Genomic DNA, 20,405 nt, shown 5'->3' on the forward strand with positions numbered 1-20,405 from the left:
TTCGACGTAGAAATGATGTCATATTACACATTTAAAAACAAAGTTTTAAGTTTTCACTTCTGTCGACAGTCCCTATGACTACATGGATAGTAAGTTTGCAACGCTGGTCCCAGAGTCTGTGTGGCAGTGACAACTCACTCAAGAGCCTGGCAGGACACTGGTCCCCGCATGTTATTTCTCGCGGTTGGCAGCCGTGCTGTGAGCTGGATGTCAACAGCGTGTGTCATTGGTCGCTGAGAAGTGACACCCAGGATACAGCGCAGTCACCTTCTTTGTCGCAAGTTGTAGACAGCGAGTACTTGAGAGATGCAGCACGATATGTTTCTGTATTCACGTGTTTGCACAAACGCTTTGGAGGAAAGCATGTGGAACCTTTAAAGTAGAACACAATTTCTAATATTTTTAAAGAATTCTATTACCTTAAACAATTTCCATACATTATTTTATTAGTTTTCTTTAACCCATCAAATGACTTCATGAAAAGAGCACTTGAGCTTTCGACTCTGCCATTGGACTCGCTCGGATTTGTCCGGCCGCGGCAGAAACTGATCATAACAATTGAATTCTGAAGCAATGGCTTCATTTATTATTAACCATCGAACATAAAGAAAAACTCTGTTTGAAATTATGTATTTTTGAATTAAGCTGAAAGAATCCGAAATGTACTTACAAAAGCAACATGGCTGGTTGTTAAAACCACAAACAATAATCGCTAGCTTGTCAGGAATTTGTTTATTACCGAGTTAGCTACTTGCTGTCAATTTTAAATTTCTAACACCACTCAAAAAAGCTACACTTTGTACTCTGAACATAACAAGAACTGACAGTAATATATATATATATATATATAGTTGTTTATGAGAAAACTGTGAAAGTGTTTAATGACCTCCCCGCTGGTAATGGCAGCTGACGCCGTGTTGAAGGCGCGTCTGGCTGACGAGTAGCCACTCGCTCAGCTCCCAGCGAGTCCACAGCCGCACTCGCTGCAACCCCCTCCCCCTCCACTCTCCTTTCGAGAAACACCCCCCCCCCCCCCGGAGAGGGTTGATCGGAGCGAACAATGAAACAATGCTGTGATAAACACACGAAATGTTTATTGAAAATATTACAAAGCCCAACAAACGAACAGTCGTATATGCTTGAAGACATGATTACTGGGAGTACTCCGTTCAGCGTAACACAAGTTAACACAAGGCAACCTACTCGCTTCTGAGGTCAAGTCCAATGCGCAGGACTTGCAGAGTGACGTAGTCGGTGTGAGGGCTTCCCCCTCAGCTGCCCGAAGACCCTGAAGACTCTAGACCAATCCTGGCCCTCATATGCTCCCGCGGCAGGTATCGCCTGGGTGCGAGAACCCTCCAGAAACACGGCGAGGAGGGGGGAGGGGGTGAGGGCAGGTGACTGGTCATGTCGCTGTGTTTGAAGCATGCTCGAGTGATAGGCAACCAGAAGTACCTCTCTGTTCTGCCGGTGGCGTCACTTCCAGGGGCTAACTCACAAAACATCGTCACACTCGGTATTACCAACCGCAGCAGTCTTAGCCAGTATTTGTGAAGGACCGGGTCCAGTACAATCATTACAATTTTTTTTTGTAATATTTCTCTACAACGTTAAAATTTAAAAGAAAATTATTGTCACGCTTAAATAAAATCTCAGGGATTAACAACCTTTTAGAACTCCAACCTTTACAAGTACAAATTTAATTAAATACTCTTCTTGAATAAACTGAACATTTCATATTTTGGTTTTTATTTAATTGTTTTTAATACTTTGCTCAATTATTTGATTATTTCTTTAAAACAAGTCATAAATACACATAAATTTACTATCTACATGAAACATGCATGTCAATTTTTTATGTAAGACATGCTTGCAAGAACACGTGTGCAAACCGGAGTTAAATATTGACTACTTTCTGTTTTTTTTGTGAAAACGCCTCTTGTGGACCACCAGGTATAATTTAAGAGGATATAAACGAAACCCACATTTTTATAATATACTTATTTATATTTTTTCCGGTTAATCTTAATATATTTTACATTTATCAAGTGTAAATAAATATTTACTTTTAATAAATTTAAAACGGGGCAGTGAACTGAGAAATACGAGACGTGTGGTTTGAAGATGAGATGCATGTCGCGCGTGTAATTCCGATCCACACAGGTCCACACAGGTCCAGACAGGTCCACACAGGTCCAGACAGGTCCAGACAGGTCCAGACAGGTCCAGACAGGTCCACACAGGTCCAGACAGGTCCAGACAGGTCCACACAGGTCCACACAGGTCCAGACAGGTCCAGACAGGTCCACACAGGTCCACACAGGTCCAGACAGGTCCAGACAGGTCCAGACAGGTCCAGACAGGTCCAGACAGGTCCACACAGGTCCAGACAGGTCCCGGCGCGGAGTCTGCTCACGGGGGTCGTTCTCAAGCTCGAGCCTCAATTGTTTCTTTAGGTATTCTGTCATCTTACGTCGATGATGCTCAGCGAGACTGAAGTTACCAAGATGCACCATTGGAACTTTCGAGTCGCCGGCCAGGCCCAATATGAGAGTCAATATTTCCCCACGCATCAGCTTGAGGTGTTTCATGTGCTTCGTCTTCGTACATCTGTATCGGGTCTTCATAAAAGGAGTTTATTTCAGCCGTCCTAGCCTCTGCTCTGTTGGTAGTCCTGGCGCTCCTTTGTTTCGCCAGAACCGGCCGGGCCCGCCTCTGGCGCTGAATGCCTCTGTGATTGAGCGGCGTTGCCTGGAACCAGCAGTTTTAGAAGTGGTTGAACCAGCGCAACGTTTACTCGACCACTTATTTATTTTTAATTTCTGCTTCGCTAACCTTTTAGAGTACCTCAAGGTCTTCACGACGACGCATAAATAACACGCGTACCCCTCTCCGGTTGCTGAGTTATAACTTTATTATTTTGATGTTCAGAGTGAATTTCAACGCTATTTTAAACCCCTTATCCCCCGCTCAATGATGAAGGCGCACGATGGCATAAGTGCACTAACAGGCAACGTAAAGTCGTCTATTTTCAGAATATATAAAACCTTTGAGTCATGAGATGTATTAAGATTTTTGGCGACAGCAAAAGTGTTTCATCGCTAAATCTGGCAGGTCCTTACTATGGAAGCCTTTTTAAAATCTTTATCACGTTGAAATGGTTACAATGTATTCACTGGGATCATGTAGGTGAGTGACCCAGGTTATACCTTGACACGGACAGGATGGTGGGCCTCGCTACCATGGTTTCTTGAAGCGCGTGGCGCAATGGAAGAGACATTCTCGGAGGACTTCTGGTAGGTGGTGTGCTGGTTCCACGATGTAGTGCTATGCGAGCTGCTGCGTCGTCCAGCCATAGTCACACCGTGTACACCGTGGCTAAGCACACACCGCCCACTCAACTAGCTTGCCACCGACGCATCTCTCGAACCGTGCTCTGCTAAATTGCCACTCCGGCCACACTTTACTCCCGGTCCATGCTGTGCCAGATTTCCGCATCGGCACATAGCATAGCTTCCCGCAGACACAGTATTTTACTTACAAAGTTTTTTTTTTTAGTTTTCAAATTAAAATCGAAAAGAAAAAAATACGAATAAACTTAAACAAATTACCATTAAACTCATCAACTAACTGACTTATTAACTTCTTAAAATTAAAAAAAAAAACATCAAATTGAAATCATCAAAACAACGAGACGTAGAACACTTCACTCGTTCCACGCCATCTTCCCTCCTCGTTGTTAAGGTGATGTTGATGGACCAGCTTCCTTGACAAGTAGCTACTGGCTCAGGTGCTGGGTAGTCTTAAAGATTCATCTCTGGGCTGTAGGTACTCACCGCTCCTTTTCGCCAGACCTCAACAGGACGTTTCGTCGTTGTGCCTTTGTGAACGCTAAGTGAGTCCAGACTCGTTCAGTGAGCTCACATTCGCCCTTCGAGCGTGTCATCGCCTATTGGAGCTACTAACGCGTGACAGCTGACTCGAACATTCAGTTGAGGCTGATTTAGCGGGATCGCCGCTCGATGCTCCTCCTTGAATGTAACTCCTGTTTCGTGATGCTGCGGGTTTCCACAGCATATGCGACCACAGCGACATGTAGACAACTAGTCGACCATGTGACTAGTTGTCCTCTCTCATAGTGGGCTCGAACCCGTAACCCACTCCTTGTTGGTTGGTTGGTCGGTTGCCCCATGGCTGCCGTCGCTACTGAAGACTGCTGCTCCCTCAGCCTTCTGCCCACGCAAGATCCGGGCTGTGGCCCGGCCTGGCCCCGACACGTCGTGCTAGAAGCCTTATAACCCCCACAGTTAGCCCAGTTCTGTATGTTCTACATGGCATATAGTGTTCCACGACGCTTTAGCTATGTTCACCAACTCCCACACAGAACCGATTGCGCCACACCGTAAATTTCACTAACTCCAGGTCTGTTCGCTCGATATAAGGGAGGGAACAAAATCTAAAAGGTGTACGCTCAGTTACAAAATAGTTTTATAAATTGGTTTGCGAACGTTTTATGAATGGGCTTTCCATCCAAACTTTCATTTACCAACACTTTTATTTTTATGTATCAGTGTCTGTTCTCTTCCCCAGTACTCATGAACAGTGTCCGTGACTGTTCAATACTCCTGAACAGTATCCATTGGATGCCTAAGCCCATTGAGCTACCAAGCCAATTAGGATTGGTGGTTTGAACATGGAATACATGTTAGCTAGAACAGTGTTTTAAGTTTCACCTTACATATCGGGTACACACATGTTGTGGTGAAGGCAAGTGTGCTTGCTTGCTTGCAGGTCGATGGCAAGCGCCGAGCACTCGGTGGTGGTGCGGCGAGGCTGCAAGCAGTACCGCAGTGGACCAGCTGTGCTCGACCACCTGGACATAACTGTACCTCGTGCCTCCATGTGAGTATCCTCCACCACCTGGACATGACTGTACCTCGCGCCTCCATGTGAGTATCCTCCACCACCTGGACATGACTTCCCTCGCGCCTCCATCTGAGTGCCTGGACTTGACTGTACCTCGAGTGCCCTCCACCACCTAGTCATGATCTTACCTTGCACATACATGTGTCCTCGACAGCCCATACCGAGACATGGAAGAAAAGAGTTTCTGGACATCATTGCACAAGAAGTGTCCAAGCACAACTATAACATGCCATGTTTCCACCCCCTCATAGCAAAACACCCCTTTAACCTTCGTGTTTACCCAGCTAACATTTTGGAAACTTTCCCTCACTATCCTGACCTATGCTTCAGTGCGTGTGCTCTTCCTCTCTTATTCCCTCCCTCTACCTCCCATTCTCCAGCCACTATACTCATAGGTGTGCAGGCATGTGTGTTGTTTGTGTGCGAGGGAGATAGATAGTAGGAGAGGGAGAGGGAGAGAGGATGGGAGTGGGTGTAAAAGGGGAGAATAGAGTAAAGTAGGGGGATTTTATGTTTATGTGTGTTTGTGTGATGGAAAGAGAGATAGGAGATTGAAATAGCGCAAGAGGGGGAGATGGAAAGAGGGTTTTGATATTGAGAGAGATGGGGTGTGTGTATATGTATAAATACATGTGTGGATGTGTATGTGTGTGAGGTAGCGAGAGAAAAAAATATCATGAGAGATAAGAAGAGGGAAATAGCATAAGAGAGAGGGGTAGAGAAAGAGAAGAGGTAAAGAGGTAAAGTATGTGTGTATGAGATGGGGATGTTGTGTGTTAGAACATGTCAAATTTTCAAGTCGATATGCGTGCATCACATGCACGAAAAAGAATAATTCTTGTGACACCAACTGGCAAATAATTTTTTGAAATTTAAATATGGCTTGCTCTAGCCACCATTTATGGCAATAAACATGTAGTGACTTGATGTAAGTTTTTGGATGTACGCCATTGCTAAGAACTTTCTTAGCAATGGCGTACGTCCAAAAACATACATCAAGTCATGCACTCCCATTGCACAAATCTTTTAAAGATAACAAACATGTAGTGCTCTAACCCCCATTTCTGACATTACACTCTAGTGATGAGTAATACAACTAAAGAGTTGTACATTAGGAAACACTAAATGCCGTATCTGACATTACACTCTAGCAGTAAGTAACCCATCTAAAGAGTTGTACACTAGGAGACACTGAATGCCATTTCTGACATGATACCCTAGTGGCGAGTAACGCAACTAAAAATGTGTACCATAGGAGACACTGCATACCATTTCAGATATTACACCCTAGCGGTGAGTAACACAACAAAAGCAAGGGGACACAATCGATACTGGTAACAATTTCTGATAAAATTTAGTAGAATTCCTAGTAGCTATTTTAAAAACTATTAATTTATACATCATACATTAAATACTTAATCATTTAAGTCCCCTTATTAACACCTCGTATCAAAAAAAACTTATTCCAGCTGTGTACCCAAGTGGCTACAGTTGGCGTGCTTGTTTAGCTATGGCCTGCTGGGCGCCAGTGGCTGTGGAAAGACTACTCTTCTGAGCTGCATAGTGGGCATGAAGCGCATGACTCTGGGCACATATGCGTACCCAAGTGGCTACAGTTGTTGTACTTGTTGCAGCTATAGCCTGCTGGGTGCCAGTGGCTGTGGAAAGACTACTCTTCTGAGCTGCATAGAGGGCATGAAGCGCCTGGACTCTGGGCACATATGCGTACCCAAGTGGCTACAGTTGCCGTGCTTGTTGCAGCTATGGTCTGCTGGGTGCCAGTGGCTGTGAAAAGACTACACTTCTGAGCTGCATAGTGGGCATGAAGCGCCTGGACTCTGGGCACATATGCGTACCCAAGTGGCTACAGTTGTTGTACTTGTTGCAGCTATGGCCTGCTGGGCGCCAGTGGCTGTGGGAAGACTAAACTTCTGAGCTGCATAGTGGGCATGAAGCGCCTGGACTCTGAGCACATATGCGTACCCAAGTGGCTACAGTTGTTGTACTTGTTGCAGCTATGGCCTGCTGGGTGCCAGTGGCTGTGGGAAGACTACACTTCTGAGCTGCATAGTGGGCATGAAGCGCCTGGACTCTGGGCACATATGCGTACCCAAGTGGCAACAGTTGTTGTACTTGTTGCAGCTATGGCCTGCTGGGCGCCAGTGGCTGTGGGAATACTACACTTCTGAGCTGCATAGTGGGCATGAAGCGCCTGGACTCTGGGCACATATGCGTACCCAAGTGGCTACAGTTGCCCTGCTTGTTGCAGCTATGGCCTGCTAGGCGCCAGTGGCTGTGGGAAGACTACACTTCTGAGCTGCATAGTGGGCATGAAGCGCCTGGACTCTGGGCACACATGCATACCCAAGTGGCTACAGTTGTTGTACTTGTTGCAGCTATGGCCTGCTGGGCGCCAGTGGCTGTGGAAAGACTACACTTCTGAGCTGCATAGTGGGCATGAAGCGCCTGGACTCTGGGCACATATGCGTACCCAAGTGGCTACAGTTGTTGTACTTGTTGCAGCTATGGCCTGCTGGGCGCCAGTGGCTGTGGAAAGACTACACTTCCGAGCTGCATAGTGGGCATTAAGCGCCTGGACTCTGGGCACATATGCATACCCAAGTGGCTACAGTTGCCGTGCTTGTTGCAGCTATGGCCTGCTGGGCGCCAGTGGCTGTGGAAAGACTACTCTTCTGAGCTGCATAGTGGGCATGAAGCGCCTGGACTCTGGGCACATATGCGTACCCAAGTGGCTACATTTGTTGTACTTGTTGCAGCTATGGCCTGCTGGGTGCCAGTGGCTGTGGGAAGACTACACTTCTGAGCTGCATAGTGGGCATGAAACGCCTGGACTCTGGGCACATATGCATACCCAAGTGGCTACAGTTGTTGTACTTGTTGCAGCTATGGCCTGCTGGGTGCCAGTGGCTGTGGAAAGACTACACTTCTGAGCTGCATAGTGGGCATGAAGCGCCTGGACTCTGGGCACATATGTGTACCCAAGTGGCTACAGTTGTTGTACTTGTTGCAGCTATGGCCTGCTGGGCGCCAGTGGCTGTGGAAAGACTACACTTCTGAGCTGCATAGTGGGCATGAAGCGCCTGGACTCTGGGCACATATGCGTACCCAAGTGGCTACAGTTGCCGTGCTTGTTGCAGCTATGGCCTGCTGGGCGCCAGTGGCTGTGGAAAGACTACACTTCTGAGCTTCATAGTGGGCATGAAGCGCCTGGACTCTGGGCACATATGCGTACCCAAGTGGCTACAGTTGTTGTACTTGTTGCAGCTATGGCCTGCTGGGTGCCAGTGGCTGTGGGAAGACTACACTTCTGAGCTGCATAGTGGGCATGAAGCGCCTGGACTCTGGGCACATATGCGTACCCAAGTGGCTACAGTTGTTGTACTTGTTGCAGCTATGGCCTGCTGGGTGCCAGTGGCTGTGGGAAGACTACACTTCTGAGCTGCATAGTGGGCATGAAGCGCCTGGACTCTGGGCACATATGCGTACCCAAGTGGCTACAGTTGTTGTACTTGTTGCAGCTATGGCCTGCTGGGTGCCAGTGGCTGTGGAAAGACTACACTTCTGAGCTGCATAGTGGGCATGAAGCGCCTGGACTCTGGGCACATATGCGTGCTGGGCGGTACTCCAGGCTCGGCGCTCAGTGGGGTTCCTGGGCCGCGTCTTGGATTTATGCCGCAGGTAACATCTCCTTTCATTCTCCTCATTAGCACAGTCATAGGTACTCTAATATCGAAATCATTCCTTGTAATGAGAATTTATATATGCAAATAGTTTAATAATGAAATAATTGTAATAATTTATGTTTACTTTATACTACTAATAAAACTTTTTTTTTAAATATCTCTTTAATGTATGAAAGTTTATTTAAACTAATGACATTGACTTATTATTGGATACTTAATACGTACATGTTTTTTAAATTTTTTTTCTCTTTATTTGTCGGTTTTGGTTGTTTGAATGTTTGTTTCTTTGTCTTTCCATTCTGTAATTATTCGAAAACAACCTACTTGAAGTATTTTGGTGATACCTTTTTTATTAGCAAGGTCTTTAGATTACTTAAAACACTAAGCTGTGTTTAATGCACAAGTTCACTATTAAGGGGGTGAAAAATGTTTAAATATGATTTTATCTAGGATGCTAGGCAAAAATAAATAAATGAAACATACCACACACAAATTTTATTTTTTTGCGTTATAAATACCATAAATTGAGTAAAACTGGTAATTATTGTTTAAAAAGAAAACATATCCCTCAAAATCTGGTATAAATAGCTACATATAAGAATCAAAGGAAGTAAAACAAGTTTGCATTGTTACATTTTGTATTTCTTTTCATTTTATAGAAAATTAGCTAAAATAATCGTTGATACTGGGGCTAAACATACCATAATATATAGAACATGCTACCGGTTTTCAATTCTGTAGGATATACACTTGAAAAACGGGGGAATTTGATTTTAAAGTCCCTTTTATTGCACAATCTCGGTGCATCAAGGCTACACATCAGCAAAACCGAGACGCCAATCTTCAGTTTCATTTTGTGCGAAGGCAAGACGTGACAAACACACCAAACGATAGCGCGTTACAAATTCAAGGCAGCGCCATCTATTGACGAAGTTATAAACTAAACTGTTATTAACAGCCTTAGTTCGCTAGCAGCCACAATCTTCACTACGGGGATGTGTTTCGCCAAGGAGAAGGATAGGAAGTTTTTAGACCTTACCATATGACCGTGTGGCGGACATACTCACTGTTTATGTGTCTATGACATACCTTGTATGATTTTCTATTATGAAACTGAATTTACTTTTTTTTACTCCCTTGGGGATATAATTTCATAATTATGCGTAGTCTAAGTCACTCTCTGTCCCACATACTATATGCAAAAATACACGTCGACCCGTTTCTCCATTTATGCGTGAAAGAAGAGCAAACAGACAAAAACATTTTCACATTAAAAATATTATTAGGGGTGGTAAGGTGATGTAATTTGATTTATTAAAAAAAAATTAACTTGGAAACAAAGGAAGTAATAAGTAGAATGTTTGACTAAATTTTTACTACTAATAAAAAATGTATTTTTTTTTTGTTTTACCATTTGGCAAGATTCCACACCTTTAAGGTAATTCTGGTTATAAGAAAACCATTTATACTTCCGAATCTACTAGTTATTAAGGTGACAAATTAAAACTGAATGAAATAAATGTGAGGTAAAGAATTTTAATTTTTTTTAGTTTTTTTGAAACTAGGCCTTAAAGGGGCACCAAAGGTAAAAAATGTTTTTGAGTTAATCAATGTAGCATGTATGTACCCTGGCGGAATTGACTTGTGATGTGACGAGTGTGACAATGGGGGGAATGGACGATAGCATTAGAGACAGACTCTTGCTGTCAACTGAGGGCAGTGTGAAAAAGGCTTGCTGTGACGTGACAACGTGTAGCCTGATGGTTCTTACTTGTATCATGACGACTGTGACATGACACATGCTGACAAGTGAGTTCAGTGTGAGTGAAGCCTTTCTGCAGCTTGGTTAGGTGTGGTGTTGTCTGTGTGTAACCTGGTGGGACAAGTGAGCCGACAGGTGGGTGGAGGATGTCATGTTTACTAAAAGGGTAGGGTTTCGACGGTTTTGACGCCTGGCTCGGCCGTCCCAAGGCCTACGACCGGCCTGGTGGGAGTGACGAGGTGGACAGGAGGAGGGTGGGTGATGTCGACGTGCAGGGCTGTAAGAGCGGGCCGGGTGTCGCAGGAGAACGCAGTGGTGGGCGAGTTCTCGGTGAAGGAGGCGGTGTACTACTTCGGCTGGATCCACGGCATGAGCGGCGACGCCCTGGCCGCCATGTTCGTGTTCCTGAGCGACCTGCTGCAGCTGCCGCCCTCTTCGCGCCTGCTGAAGCACCTCAGGTAGCTCAGCGCTGCTCAGGCACTCGGGTAGCTCGGCTGAGCACTGTCGAGCTGTGTGTGCCTGTCAACCATCCTTGTGTCTGATGCAGTTACATGCGTGTTTCCATTCCTGACTCATCCAATTCATTTGCATGAAAATAATTTCGCTTCACAATCACCCGTCTCATCCGTGCGTCAGTCACGTGACCTGCAGCCAATCAGATGGCTTAGAAAACTCCATCCGTCCGTCCGTGAAAACCTTACCAAGCTTTGACTTTCGACGGACGAACGGATCAAGTAACCTTCAAAATGTTAGCAAGATGATTATTGCTGGAAACCTTCACTACCTTAAATTTTTTAAAATATTTTTATTAGTTTATCTGCTTCCATTAAATTTTATTAACTTACGTTTGAACATATTTTTTAACAACTGATTTATCTTAATACATATTCCAGCGGAAATAAATTCAATTTATTATATTTTAAGTGCTTAAATAATCCTGATCATCAATATAATATATCTGTACCAATATTCAAGCATCTAGTCTGTTGGCAGCGCATCATTGTGATTGGCCGGACTTGTCGGACGGGACGGATAATTGCAAGTGCAGGGCTGGTACAGGCCTGACTGCCGGGAGCCTGAGTACCTCCTCCCCATGCCCCATGCCCCATGCCCCATGCCCCATGTTTGATACTTGCATCTTTAACAATGTACCGAACGTACATTGCTTTTCGATTTCGTTGCAAAATGTTCTGGGTTCGAATCCTAATCCCACGCAATACGAGGATGTATGTCATTTTTTTTATATTTAAGATTAGATAACGATTATCTAGGAAGCCAGCCCTTTGTAGGGTACCGGTATAAATTAAGCCAAATTAAACGCAAATTAATTGTAACTATATAAATCAACAACACAAAAAGTGAACATGTTCTTAGCTATAATCGAAATGAAACAAGTCGTTTAATAATAATATGTTGTTGCGAATGTCTTACAAAAGACAGGAATAATATGGAAGCAATGATGAATGGAAGGCTAAGGTGAAACAACGACACTAAAAGTACCGTGGAAAGATAATATATCATTTACATTAATTACTTTACAACTGTTAAAAAATTGCTTATTTTTGTGTTCGGGAACACGTATCTTACTCCGTGTGAACCTACTTTATGTAGTAGACTAGAGTAAGGAAGTACAGATTTACAGTTCATACGGATTTTGAAATACATTTCATGAAAAAACTTAATTTCTGTAAGCCACGTTTTGTGTGTTGTAATACATTGCTTTTGACATGACTGTAAAAGATTTTAAAGCTTTCTGTTTGTAGTCTGTAATTGGAGAATCTAGTGCAGCCTCAAAGCTTCAAGTGTATTTAGCGTGGCACGGGTCAATATCTGGGCACCACCTTGGATTCCGGTGACCTTGTTCTTTGACCTTGACCCCCGATGGCCTTTAAATGTAACACCTCCACTGAAATACTATACTTCCTGTGAGATTTGACCACTCGATTGTATTTTTATAAAAAAACCTCAAAAAATGTATTTTTGTTTGCCATATTGAATTTTACAAAATTCCAGACCGCTAAATTTGATTATTGGCCACCAATTTCGATTCAAGAGTCTTCCGCCAGCTTGGAGTCCTAATGCTCTCTCATTTCACCTATGGAGCCGCCATCTTGGAATTAAACTTTTATTAAAAAAATGAAATTTTAAGTTTAAGGAAAATGTTTACATCAAGTAAGGTTCCTAGTTAAATTATGGCAAAATGAATGTAATTAAGAAATGTATTAAAAATTCATGAATTTTTTTTATATAATATATTTAAAATATTAAAATTGCTTACTCCGAGTCCGGATTCTTTGGGTAATGTAATAAGAATTCTTAAACATTTATAAAAAATTATTTTTAAAAATTTTCAAACTTCATTTAATTTTTAAAATAAATATAAATTATAATCACATAATCTAGTCTGGAGTCGTTGGTAAGATCCCGACCATTTAATTTAGATAAATAAATATATTAAATTTCCAATATTAAATTTTACCTATTAATTTATTTATTGATTTGATCTACTAGTATTTTTAGTTATATCTACGTTGAGGGTAAACAGGTTGTTTTAAAATAAAACTTATATTACATTTTAAAATTAAATATGTCTCATATAATGGTTATTTTACTACTTGAGATAACAAGAACCAAAAAACACACAACAGTGAAATAAAAATTATTTGTCACATAAATTCTACTTCACTACAAGTACAAACAAATCCTAACTCTTTATCGTTTCTCAATTAACCGCATCTACTACCGACGAATTAATGCGAGATGGGATACTCCACCACTGGACAATTTTTTTTAGCACCTTCTCCACCAAATAATTGTAATCATACGTCTTAGGTTTAATCTCTTCCGCATGCAAGCCGCAGAGAACAGACGGATGGTAGTAAGTTCCTAGGCACGTGGTGACATTCGGGACTCCAGTCCGCAGTGAAACCTTGAAGACACCTTCTGCTGGAGACCCGCATAATGTAGCCGACATTAGCATCACTCTCGGAGGATCTATCTTCTCCGTGTAGGGACACCCTGTCTTAAACATCTTTGGCAGCGATGTACTTACTTGGGGAAGAAGGGGGGAGGGGGGTTTGCCAATAAACTGGCAGTTTAACTTCTACTGAAGATATTTACGGTTTCAATAAATTAATAAAACCACGAGGACCCCTAAGAAAACCAATTAAAAATCGAGCACTTAGGGAAGGCCACTCGTGAACTGATACCCTGCAACGGCAAGGTACACGTATACTGGCACCAGTGTCCTGCCTTCAGTGTAAGATATTTTTAGAGGTTTTCTCAGGGTGCCTAATGGTTTTTTATTAATTTCTTGAAATATTCCTCTGTGTGATAAGCCCTCCGATTATACCAGAGTTATTCTATGTCAAGGACTATCTGCTGTGTACTTTTTTATGACTCAGTGTGCGATGGCAGCCTCCATATCCGAAATGTATTTCATCAGAAATTACTTTTAGTTCTTATCTGCTTGCCAAAAAATGAACAACTTCATACCATTAGACGAATCTACCACTGTGAGGGATCGTATATAAGTCTATGCGGAGTCTGTGAGGAGTCTGTGAATAGTCTCTGAGGAAGCTATTAGTGATCTTTGGGTAGATAGAGGAAACATTGAGAAAGCTTTGATGAATCAATGAGGAGTCAATGAGAAAACTGGGGGCAAAGGAGATTTGTGTTAATGATGGTGAATATGTGTCGAATTATAAATCAAAAATGTTAAATGTGTGTTGGTGTTGAAGACTGTGTGTCGATGAGTGTTTATGTGTATAAAGTCTGTTGATAATGGTGAAGGTATATTAACGAGGGTGAATGTTTGTCGATGATGGTGATTGCGTGTCGAATTGTATGTCGACGGGTGTTAAAATTTGCCGAATGGTGTAATAATGGTGACTCGTGGAGGTTGTCGGTCGACCTTGAGAGTCGCAGTTGCGGTGAATGCTCGACGAGGCGTGCTCAGAGCTGAAGGTGATTAGTTGTGGCTCGCCGCAGACACTAATAGTCCTCTCGAAGAAACAGCCGAAAAACTCACAGCACTCGGATGGGTAGTTGTCTTTATTTCCCAGAACCTCGTGGTTCAAGCGTAGTTTGACAATGTGGCTCTTAAGTTGAGTATACCGCAGAATTACATTCAATGAGTCTATACCTTGACTAACTCCATAACTCATTATCGACGAATAATTCACTCAAAAGTATGTTATACCAATAACGACGGTTCTTTAATTTGTTTTTGCAAAATTGACGTTCGTGCTCTTTCTTTATAATCCTTGCACAAACCATATGTATAACTATTTGAAGTCCTTATCAAATAATCAAAACTTCTTGTTCACCAGAAGTCAGAATTCAACTAAACCTTCCAAACAGAATTTCTTTATTGGTTGCTCCCGCTCAGTGGCGTAGCCAGGATTTGTGTATGGGGGGTGTTAAGAAGCATGCCCCCCCCCCCCGTATTAAAGCGGGGGGTCCGGTGGTCCTCCCCGGGAAAATTTGGATTTTAAGGTGTAAAATAGTGCTATTTTAGCAGTTTTCGGTTCTTAAATTTAAATATTGTAATGGTAAAAATTTTATTAATTTCAATATGAAATTTGTTTGAGTGATAAATAAGAAATTAATTAAAGATTGGGGGGGGGGGGGTTGAACCCCTAACCCCCCCCCCCCCCCGGCTACGCCCCTGCGAGTTCCGCTCCCAGTCAGTGAAATAATAAAAGTGAAATTTAACAAAAAATATCATACAGGTCCAGTAAATTTCAATACAACAAGCATGTTTATACAGTTTTCATAAAGAAAGTATACTCTAAAGACTATTACACATCAGTAATATAACGTGGCATTACTCTATGAGCTTTAACAAGAAAGAAGAAAAATAATTAAAAAATAATTCAAAGTTGTGTGAATATTCCTCCATAGTGTGTTTCATTGTGTGTTGGATAGTATATCGCTCATGGCGAATGTGTGCCGAATTTTGTGTTGATTATAGTGAATTTGTGTCGATGGTGGTGAGTGTGTGTCGAATTGTACATTAAAATTTTTAAATAATATTTAAATGTAGAACTATGGTGAATGTGTGTCGAAGATGGTGAATGTGTTGCTATGATGGCGAATGTATGTTGAATTATGTGTCGATGATGGTGAATGTGTGTAATTGAATTTGTGGCAGTGAGTATTAATTTCTGTCGAAATATGTGTTGATGAATTGTGTGCCGAAATATGTTTTGATGATAGTAAATGTATTACGAATTGTGTATGTCAGTGTATGTTTAAGGTGTGCCTTTATCTGTGTCGATGATGGCGAATGTGTATCGATGAGGGTTAATATGTGTCGAAATGTGTGTCAAATATGGTGAATGTTTTTTTATCCTGAGTGTTGAAATGTGTATCTGTATTTTTGATGGTGAATGTGTGCCGAAATAAATGTGTCGATTATGGTAAATTAGTGTCGATTTTGTGAATGTGAGTTGAATAGTATGTAAAATATGTAAATGTGTGATGATTAATGTGTGTCGTTGATAGAGAATGGTGAATGTGTGTCAAACTCCGTGTCCATGATGAAGAATGTGTGTTGATGTGTGTTGGTGAGTGTTACCGGTTGTCGGAATGCGTGACGATAATGGGTCATGTGTGTTGAATTGTGTGTCCAGTTATGTATCAATAATTGTGAATATCTGCCAAATTGCATGTCTAACATAGTACATTTGTGTCGATGATGGTGAATGTGTGTCGCATTATGCATAAAAATTATACATGTTTGTTGGTTACAGTGAACATGTGTCGAATTGTGTATCAATTAGTGTTAATGTGTGTTAACATTTGTTTCGATGATGGTGAATATGTGTCGATGATGGTGAGTCTTCATATGAAATTGTCTGTTGATGATGATACAGTGAAATATAATGGGATACGATGGAATATTGTGGGATACGATGGAATACAGTGTGATATGATAGGATACGGTGAGAAACAGTGGGATACAGTGGGATATGGTGTGATAGACAGTGAGTGAAATGAGAGAAGCTGGGATGGTCCTTGGAAGAGGGGCTGGCTCACTGAGGGAACTGGGTGATCCTCGAACCTACAACAATAAACATCATACTGAATGTGTTCAAACTAATGCAAGTGGTGGTTGTTTTGACTCAGTTATTATACCTGTGGCTGCGAATATATAAGCGAGGACCAGATGGCAAGGCCCTTAGTTCCACCGTGGCTTTGGCATATTGAGTTAATCTTTCTTAATATGTAATATTAAATTCAGTCAGTAATAGCGAAGCGCCACAGAGTGCAGGTCATCTCTCTTCAGTACATAACCTATGGAATAGTTAGGGTCAGTGAATCAACTATATGATCTTCAAATCTGATTAAAAGAGTAGCGTCATAATATGAGATCCCGGTAGCAGCGATGCCAACAACCTTGGGAATCACTAAGGTAGTAGCTTAACACCACCTGTAGTGAAAAGTTCAGACGAGTTCAACAGGTGTACTGTCATTTATAGAATAGTATGCTTTGGTTTCTACAGTTACATCGACTTTGGTGAATTCATTTTCAATGACTGGTAAAGTTCCACAGAAATTTATCGAGCATCAATGCCATCACCTTTGCAAGGTTTTCTCCAACAATAGTGATGCACGACGACAATAGAGGAGCGAAGGTGCGAAGAATCCACCTCTGAAGAGGTTTACTGCTAGAAATGTTGCAAGCTGTGTGCTAGAAATGATTCTACAGATTGAAACAACATGCAAAAAACTGTAAAGGTGAGGTCCAATTGACTGCTGTGTATCTACCTGCAGACATTTTGACTCGTCAGTTTAGAGTGAAAACTCGCATGTGCACAAGTTCTAGTAGTAAAACCAATGAGCAGCAACTGATTGTGTTGACATCTGGATATTGCCTTCCCCTCTTTGCAAGTTAAGAAAGTTTATACTGTTTTCGCAATTAAAACTAAATTTATAATGAATTGTTCTTTCGGAAGGCAAATATTTCAGTGAATATACTTAATATGGAAACGTATAAAGGCTCATTAGTGTTACAAAAATTTATTTGCACATTTATCGGGTCTAGATATCACTTTTGTGGCAAGGCCTTTGCGTACATTTTTAGTGCAAATCTCCATGAAATAAACCAATATCCGTTTAACGCTTTGGGAAACTGCCATCTGTGTAAAAAAAAAAAAATGTTGTGTAGTAATATGTCGACTTGATAAACACAAAATACATGACAAAATATGTGAAGCTACAATCTGAAAAAGTGATTGTACACTCAGTGTCGTATGACTTTTGCACATAAATATATAAATGTCTTGCCTCGAGAATAAAGCTTAGTTTTCCTTTGATTGGGGAAGAGCTTGCAGTAGCATATACGATAAATATATCGGTGGCATCCATCTAGAAGAAGATACTTGAATACATTCTGATCTACAATCTACAACTTCGTTGATAGACGTGACCTCGATGGTAGCAACGCGGCAATGAATCCAAAATGGCGGTCTGGAATCCTTTAGAAAACAAAGAGGCAACTTTTTTGTTGGGTGTTTAGGTAAAAAATGAAATTAAAGTGTCAAATTTTACTCGGAGTATAATATTTCAGTCGAGATCATCAGAGGTTAAGGTCAGAGGTCAATTGACTCCATGACTGCGATCAGTCACTGACCATAAACTCAATCCTCAAACTCGACCTTGCACAAGACTCCCTGCTTCACACTACTTTTATTTAAAGCAGTTAAATTTTATAGGTAAGTGGTAAAGATATATTCATCGTAAACTTTATTCAAATTTTCCTATTTTATAGATATTCATTTCAGTTCACTTATACATGGTGTCAATAAAAGAATGTTTAAGTGGTGTATAAAAAAAATTGGTTGTCTGTAAAGTCGGTTTACGGACGATAGTTTAACGTGACGTCATAACAAAACATTGATGAAATGATTGATCCAGAAGAAAAGGAAATATCATATTCGGCCTGAGACTGAGCCGTAATAGGTTTTTGCAACCAAACCAGTTAGGCATTAAAAATATTATATTCTTTGAGGAAGAATTTTTTTTTTAATTGTTCTATCTTTTGTATGATAAAATCTACCTCTGCATACTTTTATGAATAAAATTGAATAATTTTTATTGAATTATCACTATTTTGTATGGATACAAAAGAGTGAAATGAAATGTACAATTTAATTAATAAATTTACTTTTATTTGCATTCATTAATTCAAATATATTTATTACTTTTTAAATGTTGCGTGCGCCGTATTTCTTTTTACAAGACCAAAAAAAAAAAAAGTTCGCACCTGCCGATATTCGAGTTAGCCACGCTGACCGCTCGGCTACGAGGCCATACTTGAAAATTAACAGTTTTAAATGTTATATACATATGTATAAAAATTTTGTTCACGGTAGGGGAATAATATTATTTAGTTTTTATAACACGATTTTATAACAAATACGCATCCCAAATACACCAAACTTATTTATAATGTGTTATAATATTTTTTTAAAACATTGTGCAAAAGATCCCGGGTGTAATTTGAATGTGTGTAACTGTAAAACTCCATTGTTGGTTCAAAACGTATTTGAATATTCAACATTACTTTTAAATAACCGTACCGATTGTGCTGAAAATCGGTGGACGATCGTTAAATTACATAATATTAATAATTTAAACGACGAAAATATGATTGAAAAGTCAAATCGATGGTTGTTCCAATCGAGTGGAAGAGATATGCCACGCATGCGTACAATGAGCAAACAGAACACATCCGTAGTGGGACATCCGTATTGACATGGGCGTCGCAACCAGGGGGGGACGGGGGGGACACGTCCCCCCAAATAAAATTCTTCCATTTCGTCCCCTCCAATAACATATTTAGTTTCGTAGTTATATTATTAATATGATTTGTGATATAACCCATATGTTGCGCGTGGTGCATTTAGTCCAATCGTGGTAATGTGAGCACTATTTTCACAAATTTGTTCTCTGAAAATATTTCTTATAAAAAATAAATTATATATTGCAACCAACTATAATTAGAATATTTAGAAAAGAAAAATGCCTAAAAACCACCCTTTTGCACCTTCAAACCGCAATTTTCCCGGGGGAGGACCCCCGGACCCCCCGCTTTTTTTCCAGGGGATGGATATTCCTCAACAACTGAATCAATTTCAGTCCCCCCCCCCCCAAATATATCCTTGCGACGCCCATGCGTAGTGGGACACTTTTTCGTGCGTGCACCCGGCGTTCATCGATTTATTAGACGTCACGTCAAAACAGTTTAATTTCGACGAGTATTTACAACAAATCATACATCAAATGGAAGGTAAACTAACATAGATTTTCTTACAAACGTTTCATATGTGCACCTTTAGTTATACCACACACATCCAACCTGAAATCAAATTCTTTGCACACTTTGGTTAACACGCCCGGAGTAATTCGGTGTCTCAACTGTGGCAAGTAATTAGGTAGCGGCGGAACGTAGACACGATTGTTTATAAAGCTCCAAAGAAAAAAAATCGCATGGCATTATGTTAGGTGAATGTGGAGGTTAGCGAAAAAGAGCTCTGTCGTCTCGACCAATGCGATCAATTAGGGACTTCAACAAATTAAACTAAAGGCACGTTCAACTGAAATTTCAGTTACACTCATAGCAAATTGCAGAACACAAAACACTTTATGCTCAGGAGTCACCATTTTGCGTAGGTAGCGCTGCAAGGAGAAAACAACAAAGCAGCACTCGCACATACGCTTGTCTAAAACTGTTTGAGTTAGGTACTCTTCAATTGTTACCTTGATCAAAAAATTTGCAATGCTTACAGTTAATACTATTATAATTTATTGGAGATGATACAAATACAAACTGATATTTTCCGATCACAGTTCAAACTGTGATTGCTCCTTTTGAGTATCTGTGATTTTTAGATGTGATTCGATCACAGTTCAAGCAATTTTTTCTGCTGTAATGGTGAGAGCAATAATTATTATGTAAATGGGAAGTACTAAAGACATAACATTACAAATAAATACACTTTTAA

General features: G+C 41.1%; 1 protein-coding gene across 1 annotated transcript in view; it reads left to right on the forward strand.

The window, feature by feature from the left end:
* The window catches only part of LOC134538894 (aliphatic sulfonates import ATP-binding protein SsuB 1-like), a 48,588-nt gene extending 41,678 nt beyond the window's left edge, over positions 1 to 6,910 (forward strand). Inside the window, exons 2-3 of the mRNA XM_063380499.1 lie at positions 4,792 to 4,902; positions 6,435 to 6,910. Of these exons, the coding sequence (XP_063236569.1) occupies positions 4,796 to 4,902; positions 6,435 to 6,717 (390 nt within the window). The 5' untranslated portion in view covers positions 4,792 to 4,795 and the 3' untranslated portion in view covers positions 6,718 to 6,910. The remainder of the gene's footprint in view (positions 1 to 4,791; positions 4,903 to 6,434) is intronic.
* Positions 6,911 to 20,405: the final 13,495 nt, after the last annotated feature.

The sequence above is a fragment of the Bacillus rossius genome, chromosome 14 (genome assembly GCF_032445375.1).
Source record: "Bacillus rossius redtenbacheri isolate Brsri chromosome 14, Brsri_v3, whole genome shotgun sequence".
Taxonomy (NCBI): domain Eukaryota; kingdom Metazoa; phylum Arthropoda; class Insecta; order Phasmatodea; family Bacillidae; genus Bacillus; species Bacillus rossius.